The sequence below is a fragment of the Propithecus coquereli genome, unplaced genomic scaffold (genome assembly GCF_000956105.1).
Source record: "Propithecus coquereli isolate 6110/MARCELLA unplaced genomic scaffold, Pcoq_1.0 Scaffold344, whole genome shotgun sequence".
Taxonomy (NCBI): domain Eukaryota; kingdom Metazoa; phylum Chordata; class Mammalia; order Primates; family Indriidae; genus Propithecus; species Propithecus coquereli.
Window position 1 is genome coordinate 438,720 of NW_012149108.1, and position 15,272 is coordinate 453,991.

Below are 15,272 nucleotides of genomic sequence, written 5' to 3' on the forward strand. Positions count from 1 at the left end.
TAGAAAAAATAGCTATTATCTACTCATAGTTTAGGAAATAATTTGTTTGCAAATTCTTTACCTTGCTGACTGGTTGAGGTAACATTGGCCCAGTACATTCTGCTAAGGGTTTCGTTCATAGCAAAGTGGAGGAAATGCACCCTGTGTAATATAGACAGTCAGGACATGATGATGGCACGATCGCTTCTTTCCCGAAGAATATTTCTGGGAAAGAACCTCACCTTTTCATAGCCGGGCCCATGAGGTATTTTTGAGCACCTGCCATTATATTCAGGTCCTGGGTGGCTGCATGTGGCTCAGCCACTTGGGCTCCTTTGCCACGCCAGAGGGCTCACTACTGCCTCCCACCAAGCCAGGGAGCCTATTTTTCAAGGTCACTGGACATTATAACCAGAGACCCTAGAATGTACCAGGAAGTGAATCTAATGGTCGTGGTTCAACCAACATTTACTGAGCATTTGCAGTGGCCCTGGGACAGGTATAAAATGAACTAAGATGTAGAGGGGCAAGTGTTAGCGTGGAGAAATACACGAGGGATCGAGGGAGCACGGAGTAGGAGAGTGGAGGTGGCTAGAAGGCAGTGCAGACTTAACGAGGTTCTGCAGTATACTGGAGATTTCACAAACACCATCTCTAACCCTGTACCTACCTGCAGGTAGGTGTTACGACACATCCCAACTCCTTCTTGCCCAAGAACAAATAACGTGTACTCTTCTGCTTATTACTTACCCTTCTTAGCCCTCAAATTCCTCATCTGTAAATGGGGACAGCCTGCCACATAGGATTGTTGGGAGGATTGAGTTTTAGTCCAAGAACTTTGCATATGTTAGTTTAGCTTAGAATAGCAACTCCTCAATTAATGTTGTTCTGATCATTATTACAACATACAAGGAAGCCGAGGCTCAGAGAGGTCTGTGCTCTCTGTTTCACTCCACAACCTACAGTACAGAAAGGGTTAAAGTGGAAGCTTTGCCCTTTGCAGCAGGCTCATGCCTAGATTTGGCTGCCTCCTCTGCCCTGGAGAAGCTAGGCCATCAGTGCAACACAGGATGACCTCAGGCCACCTGTGGCTGTGTGCACAGCCAGCCCACCAAGAAGAGGAGAAAGGGACGATCGCCCCTTTCCTCTGAGGCTTGACAGAGATGGGTTATATCGTCCTGTTATATCTGAGCTGTGAAACCTTGGGCAAGTGTCTCTTCCTTTCTGAGTCTCAGTTTCATCTGCAAGGGGATACTAATTTTTTCTGCCACATCGGGCTCTTGCGGGGATTGGATGAGTTAAAGGATGGAAAATGCCTTTGCACACTACGTATAACCATAGTTAAGCCCAGTAACTTTGGGTGGGGTGACTGTTATAATTTAACAAGGAGGGATTATAGGGAGCTAGAATTCAGTTCTAGGTGAATAGGATGAGCCTTCTCGGAGCTCTGGCCATAGGAGTGGGCGAGAGTGAGGGAGCGAATGATTGTCAGTTGACAGGGTGCAGAGAGGGCTCCCGCCCTGCAATGCAGGTGTGGGTGGCTTAGGTGAGACACACTGAGGTCCTGTTCAGCCCCTTCCCCTCCCTGTGCTCCACTCCTTTTCTCTCCTACCCTGCCAGGGTGGGAAGTATCATCACCTGGCAGGTCGTTTTACCAGGGACAGTGTTGAGAACAGGTGCCTGAACCAGAACTCAGACGGTCTTATTCTCCACTTATTCTCTGCCACTAACTTGTGTAACTTTGGGCCTCTCCATGGGCCTTAATTTGCTTAAATATCTCATCATAAATATAGCAAATGCAGTTTGTAAACCGTGACAGTATGGCTATGCAAAGAATTATTTTCTTCCAAGATTGCTGGTCAAAGGAAAAGGTCTATGGCAAAGTGGAAGCACTGTAATTGGGGAATTACCAGTTAGAGTTGGGAGGGGTTTTAACAATAATCTAGAATCCACACAGATGATATATCTGGGGATTGTGCTTTGTGATTTACAAAGTACTTTTTTTTTCTTTCTTTCTTTTTTTTTTTTTTGCCTCAATTGCTTGTCTGGACTGATATAAAGCATTTTTATTGGCTTTGTCTTATTCGAGTCTTACAACACCACCTCACATTTACAGAGGATATGATCCTGTTGACTTGTATGACTTAAGTAATCTCACAGGTCAGTCCAGCACACTGCCTGGAGGTGGGATAGAGGTGATCCTGGGCTGGAATCTCAGCTCCAGTGGGACCTCAGGCAAGTTCCTTTAGCTGTCTGGACCTCAGCTTCTTCATTGGTAAAACAGGGATATTAAAACATTTATGCAGGGTTGTGGTGAAGATTAAACGAGATCACTTGTAAAAAAGCTTCAGTGCAGAACCTGCTGCAATAACTGTTAGCCAGCAAACAACTGAAAACCTCAGCTAGGAAACTACAGGACTGGGCTCCCAGCTCCAACTTCAGTGCTCTTTGGCCCACACCAAGCTGTTTCATTTCATAACCCTCTTCCCTTGTTCATTTCACAGCTGAGGCATCCCAGGGTGAAGAAGCGAGCTGTGCATTAGGAAGCTATGCTAAGTAGGCAGCAAAGAGGAAACTTGGTCTCAAGTGACCTGCAAGAATTATTTATTGCCTGGGGTCAAATGTACCAGTTGCCAAAGGGAAAAGCTTCCTTCCAACTGGTCTAGCAGCTGCTGATGGAAGAGCCAGGCTCTTGCCGAGGCAGTCTGTAGAGCTGAAGTGACAAGCAGAAGGCTGGCAGGTCTGTCCCTGGGCGGATAGATCACCTGATACAGACCCTGGGGCCTCAGCCCTGGGATTGGCCTAAAACGGGGCTGTGTTGACCCAACAGCTGGGCCTTGGCATCCTGTCAATCTGCCGTCAGATCCAGAGCTTAGATATAGTGCTGGGGCAGTCTGCTGGACTCAGAGTGTGAGACAAAGCAACCATGCAGGTGCTAACCAAGCGCTACCCCAAGAACTGCCTGCTGACCGTCATGGACCGGTACTCGGCCGAGGTTCGCAACATGGAGCAGGTGGTGATGATCCCTAGCCTTCTGCGGGACGTGCAGCTGGGCAACCACGGGGGCCAGGGCCAGGGCCAGGCCGGGGCCCCCGATCTCTACACCTACTTCACTATGCTCAAGACCATCCGCGTGGATGTGGACCACGGGCTGCTGCTGCGGGAGGAGTGCCAGGCCAAGATGGCAGGCAGCGAAGCTGACGAGGCCGAGAATGAAGCTGCAGAGACAGAGGAGGCAGAGGATGGGAGGGCCTCAGGGGAGCTGGACCTGGAAGCCCAGTTCCACCTGCACTTCTCCAGCCTTCATCACATCCTCACCCACCTCACCCTGAGAGCCCAGGAGGTGACGAGGAAATACCAGGAAATGACGGGACAGGTCCAGTAGGCCTCGGACTCTAGGGAAGGTAATGGTGGCTATGCTGGTAGGCGTCAGAGCCCATCAAGGGGCATTCCAGGGGAGGAGAGGGGGAGGTGGTGCAACCCGGTGGGAGAGGGACAGCCTGGCTCTCAGGCAGATACCCTCACCTCAGGCTATTGGCACCACAACCTAGGAGGGCCCAAGACTGTGCCTGCCTTACTATCCTTCTGACCCAAAATTGGTAATGGCAATGAACTGGTACGGAGACAGAAGGAAAAGTGGTCTGTGAATGTATACCTCATGTGTACATATATGTGTTTGTGTATGTGTGCATTTATTAGTATGTGAATGCTTTTAGACGTGTGAATGAACGATTGTGTTCTCACTGTTGAAGAGTCTAATTAAAACTATGGACTCTCTCCCCAGAGTTCGGGTGTATAGACACACAACTGTACATATAATTTTAAGGGGTATGCCATCCATCAAGGTCCGTCCATGATTCCTAAGAACCCCTGATGTCATGTATTAATAACAGCTTCCATTCAAGCACATAGTAAGTGCAGGACAGCCTCTAAGTGCTTGACATAGAATTATCTCATTTAATCTTCACAGTAATCCTACAAAAATAGGTTTTATTATTTTCATTTCACAAATGAAGAAAATTTCCCAAGGCATGTGTATTTACTTAGTGGACATTGTGAATTCTATATGTATGTCAGTGATTGCCAAAATTTTTCAAGTCACAGAACGTGGAAAATTATGTTTTCATGGCATATGGGGGTGTGTGGTGAGGCTGCTCACAATACTCCTAGAACTGGCTGGAGTACTCTGGCTATCCCAGGTTGCAACCAGCCAAACAGAAAGCCAAGGAGCCAGTCTTGGGACTCTAATCCGTTCCAGGCACACTCGAGTGTGCAGGCATGCCTGTTGGGAAGCCCTGTTGTGTGTACAGGCGCACACGTGTTGGAGTCTGAGACTATATGTCTATGCGCAGAGGGGCTGGGGTTGTGAGGTGTGGATGAGCTGCAAGCTAGACAAGCAGGTGGTAGCATAGGGTAGGAGGTGGGAAGAGGACCTGGAGCAGTCATGAGTACGTTACTCTGGGATAAAGATTGGGAGAAATTGGACCCCAGCACATACCAGTTTTGATCCTGTGCCACCTGGCAGCCCTGCCCCCACAAACTGGCCTCATCAGTTATGAAAAATATCTATGTCCATTGCAATCTCAAAATCACCTGATGCAGGTATGTGGAATAAGATTTGTATGCCCAGTTTACTAGTAAGGGAATTAAAGCCAGAGAGGTGATATGACTCAAAGTCACATAGTAAGGAGACAAAAACAACACTGACCCCAACTTTGAGTGTTTTTTTCCATTGTACCCACTCTCTGCCATGTGTTACCTTCATTATCTGCCTTAAAGAATGCTCTGTAATGATGGAGAATGAACATGGACCCCCAAACACTCAGAGCTTAAAGAGAACACTGCCTCAGGCATTTTCTCAGCCAGTTTTCCTTCCCCCACCTCAAGCCCAAACTGTCAACCTCAACCCTGCTTCCCTCTTCCCCTTAAAGCTCCCTGAGCCACCTTTCAGAGGTTCTTGAATTAGACTGGGCCAGGTCAACAGCTCTGGGTTCAAGTTCTGTGAGGCCTTGGTAAGCCAATTCACTTCTCTGGGTGTAATTGTAGTAGTAAAAATAACAACTGACATTTGAATGGTTTTAAAATCACTTGAATATCAATTACCTAATGGAATTATCCTTCCCTTTTACAGTTGAAAAAACTAGAGGCCTGAGAAGTAAAATGAGTCCAGTGTTACTCAGTAAATGGCAGAGCCAAGATGTGAACACTGGCCTAACTCGAGTCTAATTCTTTTCCTCCACACCAGTGGATTTTCTGTGTTCCTTAGAGCCTTAGAGCAGAAGGTGGGAATTGGAGATGGCAGGCTGGGTAGATACCCCACTTCTTGATTAACCAAACAGCTGCAAAGACCCGAGTAGCAATTCTACACCATAATGCTTCAATACACCCTAACTTAACTGATTTTCATTCACAGAGGCAGTATGGTATACCAAAAGCTTAACACTCTGGGCTCTTGTCCTGGCTCTGCCATTGACCTCTATGTGATTCTCGACAACTTATTTCACCTTTCTGCGTCTGTTTCCCTGTTAGTAAAATGTAGAGGAGAAATCAGATGAGTTATTGCAGCTCTGACAACCTGATTCTTCTTAACAGTGCTAAGGCAGCCAGCTTTCCTGTAGTTTTTTTTTTTCCTTCCAGTTTTCCAACCTTGAAGTTTTTCATTGTTCTTCCTTCTTCAATAGGCATGTGACAGTGCCTTATTCGTTTGAATTTATACTGACTTGGCTTTGTACAAATTTCTGCAATCCACAGATCCCTTAACATGCTAAAAGGCGGACTCTGTGATGAGGCCACGAAGCAGTTCGCTAGCCCTGATGATGAGACCGGAAAGGCCTGGACCTGCAGCTGGAAGTGAAGGCAACTTGGTTCTCTGGGATGCTTCTCTACCTGCCTCTGAGCACCATTTCCTGGACTCTAGTCGCTGCACACCTTTAGGATATCTGTTGCTATTCACAACTTCCCTTGTTCCTCTTACCAGCTTGGGGTGGTGACCAGTGGTTCCTGAGAGACTGGATAGTTACCTGTCCAGTGTAGTACAGTAGAAAGAGCATAGGTGTTAGGATGTGACCAAAGTTCACATGCTTCCTCTTGGCAGTCATTTGCTATGTGCTCTTGAGCAAGTTATTTAACCCACTGGAGCCTAAATTCCCTCATCTACAAAACAGGGGTAATATTATCTACCTCATGAGCTTATGAAAATTAAACATGATGAACAAGTGCCCGTGGCAAGTGAGAGCTATTAGAATAGGCTGAATTCCCGCCTCCCCTCCCCCCCGCACCTATGTATTTGCTCTAGCCCTTGCTTTTTACTCTCCAGAGCTAAGAGGTAGCAGAATCCCTTGGGATGAGTGGTTCACCGTCTTGTATTTGTTGATCACTGATGAGGCCAAGCACAGATGAACTGTAATTCCACTTATTGCAGAAGCAATAAAATAATATACCTTGTATTTGTACATCTCTTTATTTCTAAAGCACTTTGTCCAACATGATTTCATTTTTTACAAGTGGTACTCAAGAGAATAGAGATGGAATTCATTTGATTTTACCCAGAAACCATCTGCTTGTATTTGTACAACCACCTAACCTGAAATCACGTATCAAGAAACAATTTTATTTATCTCCAAAACCTGATCTGATTATAAAATCTGAGCTTGGAAACAAAACCTTTTTGGTTTATCAAATCCAAACAAGCATTTGGATTTGATAAACCATAAAGCGAAACCTCATTCCAGTTAGCTGCAGTCTTTTATTTCTAATTGCACCAAGCTCCATTGTGGACAGTGTCAGTTACTGAATCCACTTTCTCCATGATAATCCGTCTAAGAGCAAAGACCCTTTGCAGTTATCAGACTTCTGTTCTCCCTCGAGTCACCTCCTTCCAATCTACCTTTTATATTATTGCAGAGAGCTCAGAAATGTTATACAAACTGGACCATGTTATTTAAAACTCTTTAGTGACTTCCCAATACCCACAGGATCAAGTCAAAATGATTTTGCATGACACACAAAACGCTCCATAATCTGGCTCATTCTATACTTGCTTTGCAGACCACAAGGTCTCTGTCACAACTACTCAATTCTGCTGTTGTAGCAGGAAAGCCACCATAAACAGCATGTAAACAAATGAGTATGGCTATATTCCAATAAGACTTTATTGGCAGTGGGCCGAATTTGGGCTATAGTTTGCTGACTCCAAACTAGAACTAAGCTCCATTTTAAAATCTTTCAGATGTCTTCTTAAAACTGGGTGAATGGAAATTGACCATTCTCTGATGAACTATTTTTTTTTTTTTGAGACAGAGTCTTGCTGTGTTGCCTAGGCTAGAGTGCCGTGGTGTCAGCCTAGCTCACAGCAACCTCAAACTCCGGGGCTCAAGCGATCCTCCTGCCTCAGCCTCCCGAGTAGCTGGGACTATAGGCATGTGCCACCATGCCCGGCTAATTTATACATACACACACACACACACACACACACACACACACACACACACACACACGTATATATTTAGTTGTCCAGATCATTTCTTTCTATTTTTTTAGTAGAGACGAAGTCTCACTCTTGCTCAGGCTGGTCTTGAACTCCCAACCTGGAGCAATCCGCCCGCCTCGGCCTCCTAGAGTGCTAGGATTACAGGCGTAAGCCACCATGTCCGGCCAATTTTTCTTACAACAAAAAAAGAGTCAGAGAACTCATGATAATTATTTTAATTATAAGGTGTTAACACAGATTAACATAAACTTCAGCTGACATGGAAACATGTTCCATAAAATTCAGAAATAATGTATCAGTGAAACTGGAGCAGGCATTTTGAAGACTTCAACGTACTGGATGGAAATTTTCAAGAATTTCACCATAAGTCTTCCTATCTATAAAAAGAAAGATCACAAAAGATTTCTCTTAAAATTATGTTTTAAAAATTATATTTCCTAAAGGAAAATTAATATTCAATAACTTTATCAATAGAAACCCTATAGTCTGAATGTTTGTGTGACCCCAAAATTTATATGCTGAAACCTAATCCCCAATGCACTGATATTAAGAGGTGGGGACTTTGCGAGGTGATTAGGTCATGAGGGCCCTGCCCTCGTGAATGGGATTAGTGCCCTTACAAAAGAGACTCAAGGGAGCTTGTCTGCCCCTTCTACCACGTGAGGACACAGCAACAAGCCACTATCTATGAAGCAGAAAGTGGGCCCTCAGCAGATGCTGAATCTGCTGGCACCTTGACCTTGGACTTCCCAGCTTCCAGAACTGTGAGCAATAGATTTCTATTGTTCATAAATTATTCAATCCAATGCATTTTGTTATAGCAGCCCAAACAGATAAAACAAACCCCTAAGAATTTCTTTATTTTCTTGTCCTCAGCTATGGCTTGGCAACCACTGAGACTTTTTTCTTTGAGACAGAGTCTTGCTCTGTCACCTGGGCTAGAGTGCCGTGGCATCAAACTAGCTCACAGCAACCTCAAACTCCTGGCTCAAGTGATCCTCCTGCCTCATCCTCCCGAGTAGCTGGGACCACAGGCACGTGCCACTATGCCCGGCTAATTTTTTCTATTTTTAGCAGAGATGGGGTCTTGCTCTTGCTCAGGCAAGTCTCAAACTGAACTCAAGCAATCCTCCCACCTCGGCCTCCCAGAGTGCTACGATTACAGGTGTGAGCCACCGAGCCCAGCCAGGAAAAGTATTTCTGAAAGAGGACAGGCGATTAGCTCGGCCTGGGGAAATGAGCCATCCTAAGGAGTCTAGATTTTACCCTATTGGCAATGGATAGCTATTTTAAACAAAAGAAAGGTGTGATCAGATTTGCTGTCAGCAGACACAAGACCAAAGGCAGAGATGACTCACAAGGCAAATTCAATAGTCCAAGCAAGACATTATCAGAGCCTAAACCAGCCTAGTGGTAGTGGGAGAGAGAGGAGAGTTCAAAGTTGAGAAACATTCAGGAAATAGAACTGGTCAGACTGGATGATTAATGGGAAGTGAAAGAGAAAGACCTGAAGATAATTCTCAGGCTTCTGGCTTGAGTGTCCAGGTGGAGAGTAGTGCCATTCCCCGAAACATGACACAGAGGAACAGGGGGTTTGGGAAGGCAGAGGGGACATGAATTTTGTTTCTGTCCAAGAGACACAGAGGTAATGAGCCAGAAATTGGATATATAAATTCAAGAGAATTTTGATCTATAGACAAAGATGTGGGAGTCAACAGAAGAGTACAGGAGGTACCTGAAGCCATAGGCATGAATAAGATTAACCAGGGAAAATGATACAGAGTAAAAAGAGGTTTTCTACTATTAACTTGAAATACCTTTTTCGGGAAAATCCTCCAGATGTAATTTCATATATGCAAACATATCACGGTCCCTCACAGCATATATATAGTTTTGATGTTTTAAAATATAGTATCCAAAAAAAACAAAGGAAGTAACATATAGAAGCTGGCGATGCAAACCTGAAATTCAAATGACAAATTCCAAAGAAAGCAAAAATCAGTCAATGTGTATTAAGAATTACATTTCAGATATATATATATTTTTTAATAAAATTAGAGATGGGGAATTTCAGGTATTTAATTTAATGGTATGGCATTTCTTTTCTTTAAAAAAAAAAAAGCTTTTCTATATGGCTATTCTAAACAAACAGCCTTGATCCTTGACCTTGAGACATCCTACATATTCTTAAAGAAATTTGGCAATTATGAAAAACAAACATAATTATTTGCAAACACAATTATCAATAGAACCTAAGGACTGTTAAAATTCAAGTTTTATAAAATACCTCATGGAAAAAGGTAGATAAGTACAAAATCTTGAATCCTGGGCTAAGAATAGGAAAAAAAAATCTTTTTTTCTTTCTCAATAAGTTAACTTTAGACCCCAACTAACCTATATTCTAGGGCCTGTTCAGAATGTGATGAGACAGAGGTAAAGTCATCTACAAATGTTCTCAAAGCAATTTGGTTTGTCTCCATATCCCGATTTATATATGCATATTTATTGGTTACTAGAATAGTCAGCTACACTACAAAAGTATCTCATTAAGAAATTCCTGCACTCTAGGAGGCTGAGGTGGGAGGATCACTCAAGATCAGGAGGTCAAGACCAGCCTGAACAAGAGCAAGACCCCGTCTCTATTAAAAATAGAAAAAAATTAGCTGGGCAACTAAAAATATATAGAAAAAAAAAAAATTAGTCGGGCATGGTGGAACATGCCTGTAGTCCCAGCTACTCGGGAGGCTGAGGCAGAAGGACTGCTTGAGCCCAGGAGTTTGAGGTTGCCGTGAGCTAGGCTGATGTCACAGCCCTCTAGCACAGGCAACAGAGCAAGAATCTGTCTCAAGAAAAAAAAAAAAAGAAAAAAAGAAATTCCTTCACTGTTTCCTTTCGTACCTTCTAAATCTTGTGCCATTTACATGTATTATCTATTCAAAACTGATTTTAAAAATCATCCTATTATAATGACACTGGGAGGATCAAATCACATAACCTAGGGAAAGCCAAAAATGAAAGTCTGAAAGGGAGATCCAAAGGTGTGAACTTTATTCATGGAAACAGTTTTTGCAAAAGGCTTACTGCAGGTTTGATTTTCTAGCTATATTCCAGAATTCCATTCCTAGTTGTCTTCTTTTCTTATCCTACACACATTCCTTTGGAGAACTCATTTATTCCTACAGTTTTATCTACTACCCATGTGGTGATGACCTGTATGTCTAACCCAGACGCTCATGCTAAATAACATACTTACCCAAATGTTTGTCAGCCGTGTTCACCTGAATACTCCAAACTGGACTCAAGTCCTTCCTATTCATACCTCTTACGCCTACCTCAGAGAATGACAGGACCATTTAGAGAATCTGAGTCACAAACACAGTAATCCTTTTTTCTACCCTCTTCCCCCACATCTAGTCACTAGGTCTTGTCAATTCTACCTTGTAATTATTTCCTTTCCTCACTCTGGGGAACTTCTCTCACTTGCACTAACTGGTCTCCCTTTCGTTTCATCAGAGCCACTCTACTCTGATCCCAGCTTTTACCCCGTCACTACAAGAATTTTACTGAAATGTAAACCTATCTCGCCAGTCCCTTCTATCCTTTAATTATGTCCAACAGGAGTCCGAACTCCTGAATCTAACCTATAGGGCCCTTCAGGAGTCAACTCTTCCACCTTCACCTTCTGATGCTCCTTGATATGCACATTGTGCTCCAGCAATACTGAACTACTTTTAATTCCTCACGTAAACTTTCATGCTGCTAAATAACATGCACTGGTTATTTCTGTGCCTAGTGACCACCTCATCCTTCAGGATTCAACCCTGACATGACTTCCTCTAAGAAGTCTCCCCAGACTTCTCCTGAAGTTAAAAGGGTGAACTCACGTCCATTAACATGAAAGTTGCTACAGTAATTTATTTCTGTCTATACCACCAGGCAAAACCAATGTTTGATTTATCTTTATATATAAGCACATAGCACTTAATACATATTTAATAAATGTCTTGGGCAATTCAACTTACTACATCTAAAACAGAGTTAATACCTATCCTATCTTTCTCACAGTAGTAGTATATAAACCAAGACATAGGTATGTAAAAGTATTTTGGAAAATATGCAAAACAATAAAAATGAAAAATATTCCTATGATCTGGGACTGAACAGGGGCTCTTTTGCATTCTGTCTTACCCCAAACAGCCACTGCTTCCCCTAATGGGCTACCCACAACATAGCAAACCAAGTGTGTTCTCCCACATGCCACTGGACTCCACAGATACAAAGACCATACTCCCTCTGCGCTGACCTATATTCCCCAAAGAAAAAGCCTCCATGTTTTAAATGATGACATCAGCATCCTAGCCCTAAAGGCATGGCCTGGCCTCTTCCCAATTCCTGTTTTTTCCCTAACCTCTCTTCTCTCTCTCAGCAGTGGTCTGCCACTCATTACATGCACAACCCCTCCACAATCATTTTCCCCTTTTTTACTTTACTCAATGACTCAAAACCTGAAAGCCATCATGCTCTTTGCCGAACTCCGTAAATTACTGACATTAATCTAGAAATCAATAAATATTTAATTTTGTAGACTATACTTAGATTACCAACTAACTCTAAATTTAGGGCAGGTTAAGTGGTAACCAGCAACAAGGTGGTGAGAGAAAAACTTAAGAAAAATTCTATTTATTGATAGTACAGTAGGATGACTATAGTTAGCAATAATTTGTTGTACAGTTCAAAATTGCTGGAAGAGAGGAATTGGCATGTTCCCAACATAAAGAAAAGGTTTGATGGCCCAATTGCCCTCGCTTGATCGTTACACATTGTATGCGTGTCTCGAAATACCGCATGTACCCCAACTCTCTTAGAAATATTGTTTATGTGTCACATCTGTTACTCTATATGCATAAACTTGTCTTTTTAATAGATATGTCCATCTGGTATGTAAACTTTTGGAGGGCTGGAACTATGTTTTATATTCCTTGTAAGCTACATATACTTACTCATTCAATAAATACTTATTGAGCACCTATTAATATATATATCAGCAATGGGCTAGATAAACACAATATGCATTCAATAAATGCTGAGGATAACCATTTCAATAAAGTCTTCAGGACCTAAATTTTCCAAAGCAATTTAGGCAATCTCAATGAGCTCAGGAACTCTGATCCCCACTCCTGTGCTAAGTACTTTATATACATTATCTCATCTCACAGAGATAGGGAACTTCCCCAGAATCAAATGGCTAGTAGGGTAGAGGTGCTGTCAAATCCAAAATCATATTCTCTTAACTACTATCCTCTTCAGTTTTCTAGAAAGGCACAAACTGCTAAACTGACAATAATGAGGTGAGATTAAGTGGTACATACTTCCCATTTCAGCCAACCTCTACTTCCTCTGGAACATTCTCCCTCCCATCTGTACCTCCTTCATGCTCCCAAAGTGTGCTCTGCTCACCCAATTCTATCAAAACATGTATCTATCATACCAAACCAGTAATCAACTGTTTACTTCTTTGTCTCCCTGACTCCTTGATTAGGAACTCCGTAAGGGCAGTATTCCTCACCCCACCTATGCACTTATGTAACATGGTGCCTGGCACAGAAAAGAGTTCAGGGGAGCTTTGTCCAGCACCTTTTGTTTTAGACATCTTACCTATAGAATCTCAACTCTCACAACAAATATGCAAAAATTAATTATTCTCACTTTATAGATGAAACTTTGGCTCAGATTAGCCTGATCATGTAACTTGCTTACCCAAAGAGACCACAGCTGGGAAGCAGTGGAGCAAGGCTGTTTAGTTCCAAAGTGGAGCTCTTTAATTATACCAAGTGACAGGCTTGAGCAAATGTGGAGTGGTGATGAAAAGGGAGGAAATCCTATGTTCCCAGAGGCAGAAATGGACAAAGATCACTCCTTCCTGTAGTGAGGGGTCATGTCCAAGGGAGATGGGACTTCAGTACTATTTGAGCACTGAAAATGCTGGGATTTGATGGGCTAGGAGCCGACCTCCAGGCATGACATACAGCTGGAAGAAGGTTAAAGAGGCACAAGTGGGGTGATTCCTATTGCCTGAACCACTGCATGAGCTTTCTTCCTAACTGTGCTCCTTGGCACCAATGCTTCACATTGCTGACAAAGTTGACCTTTTAAAATACAGGTCTGCGGGGGAGGAGGGGATGGGTATATTCACACCTAACGGGTGCAGTAAGCACTGTCTGGGGGATGGACACATCCGAAGGTCTGACTCAGGCAGAGCAAAGGCAATATGTGTAACCTAAATATTTGTACCCTCGTAATATGCTGAAATTAAAAAAAAAAAAAAAAACAAAGATACAGGTCTGATCACTGCAATCTCCCAGCTCTCAAAAGCTTGTAAGGTTCCTGGCTGCCTAGAGAATAAATTGCCATGATCTACCTAAATATCCACTGTAGCCTTGTCCCCCTAACCCTGTCCATTCACTCAATTATCTAACACGCCCCCATTCAGAGGCCCTTGCCTCCATTTGCTCCCAGTAGCCTATGGGCCTAGAAAGCTGTCTCTCAGTTCTGCCTGAAAAATCAAAGCTAAGTTGAAAGATATCTCTTCCAAAGTTCCTCTCTTCTTTGCCCTTTGGAAATCTATTGTCTTTAGCACAGCTGTGTTGGCTATTATCAGAATACTCAGTCTCTGACAGGTGGCCAGCAACATACTAGTAGGAAATATAGCTCAGTGGTTTAGAGCCTCCCATTCAAACTGTGGTCCCCAGACTAGCAGCAGCAGTATCCAGGAGCTTGTTGGTAACATCCGGCCTCTCCCCAGACCTAATGAATCAGAGTCTATATGTTAACAAGATCCCTAAGTTATTCACATACACGTTAAGTTTGAGAAGCACTGGTTTAGAATATACACTCCGAGGTCTAAAAACAGGCTCTGCTACTTACTAGCCAGATGACCTTGGGCAAACCGCTGTAACCTCTCATAGGCTATTTCCTCATTTGTGGATAATACCTCCCCAAAGAGTGTTCTGAGGACTAAATGCTCTAATGCTGGTAGAGTGTCAGTAGTGCATGGGATGGAGGGAGTCATGGCTTATTTTTGCACAGAGTGCAACACAAACTGAAGAGGGGAGCAGTCCCGGATCCTTCACAGACGCTCTGTGGGGTCACGGGTAAGTCCCTGCTTCATTGCATCTCAGTTTCTTCAAGTGCCAAATGTCACTCCGGCTCTTCCCGGTCCTGAAGAGCTAACCGGACAGGGAAGACTCGGGGAGGCGAGTTGGGGCCAGAAAAGGCACGGAAAAGCAGAGCTCCTAAGGAGGGCCTACGACAGGGTTGGTCTGCAGCCCTGCGACCCCCTCTCCCCACAGCCGATCCCGCCCGCACAGCCCTCACCAGCCGACATCACCGGTCTCTGCCGGATCGCGTTATCAAGCAGGCCGGAGCAGTAGCCCAGGAAGCCCGTGTAGAGGAGCCGCGGGTCGGTCAGCTTGGGCGGGGGCAGGTTCCGGGCCTCATCCGGCAGGAACTGTAAGGGCACTCGGCTCTGCCGTCCGGTCAGCATAGTGACTCCGTTTCCACTTGAGGCCTGGCCTCAGACTGATTTACAAGAAAAATCACCACGACCTCTGGCCGGACGTAAGCGGCGAGCTCCCTCCTCTAAGCACCGGGCTGAAGGACATGGCGCAGGAATGGTCCATTGCCGAAAAGCTTCCCGGTGCGTGCTGCCGCCGTAACCCGGTACGGGAGGTTCCGGGCTACTAAATGGCTCACCTTGCTCGTGCGCCGGCTCTGATTCTTTTGGTGAGAGTGGGATTCAGGGGCT

At 44.1% G+C, this 15,272-nt stretch overlaps 2 protein-coding genes across 2 annotated transcripts; one reads left to right on the forward strand and one right to left on the reverse strand.

Annotated features, from left to right (window-relative positions):
- Positions 1-2,870: 2,870 nt before the first annotated feature.
- THRSP (thyroid hormone responsive) lies at positions 2,871-6,389 on the forward strand. Its single transcript, XM_012651012.1, has 2 exons — positions 2,871-3,383; positions 5,731-6,389. The coding sequence occupies exon 1, from the start codon at positions 2,906-2,908 to the stop codon at positions 3,362-3,364; it is 459 nt and encodes a 152-aa protein (XP_012506466.1). The 5' UTR covers positions 2,871-2,905; the 3' UTR covers positions 3,365-3,383; positions 5,731-6,389.
- A 1,277-nt stretch (positions 6,390-7,666) lies between these two features.
- Positions 7,667-15,126, reverse strand: NDUFC2 (NADH dehydrogenase (ubiquinone) 1, subcomplex unknown, 2, 14.5kDa). Its single transcript, XM_012651013.1, has 3 exons — positions 14,843-15,126; positions 9,286-9,429; positions 7,667-7,845 (listed from the first exon to the last, which is right to left on the reverse strand). Exons 1-3 carry the CDS (start codon positions 15,009-15,011, stop codon positions 7,796-7,798), a joined length of 363 nt encoding a protein of 120 aa, XP_012506467.1. The 5' UTR covers positions 15,012-15,126; the 3' UTR covers positions 7,667-7,795.
- Positions 15,127-15,272: the final 146 nt, after the last annotated feature.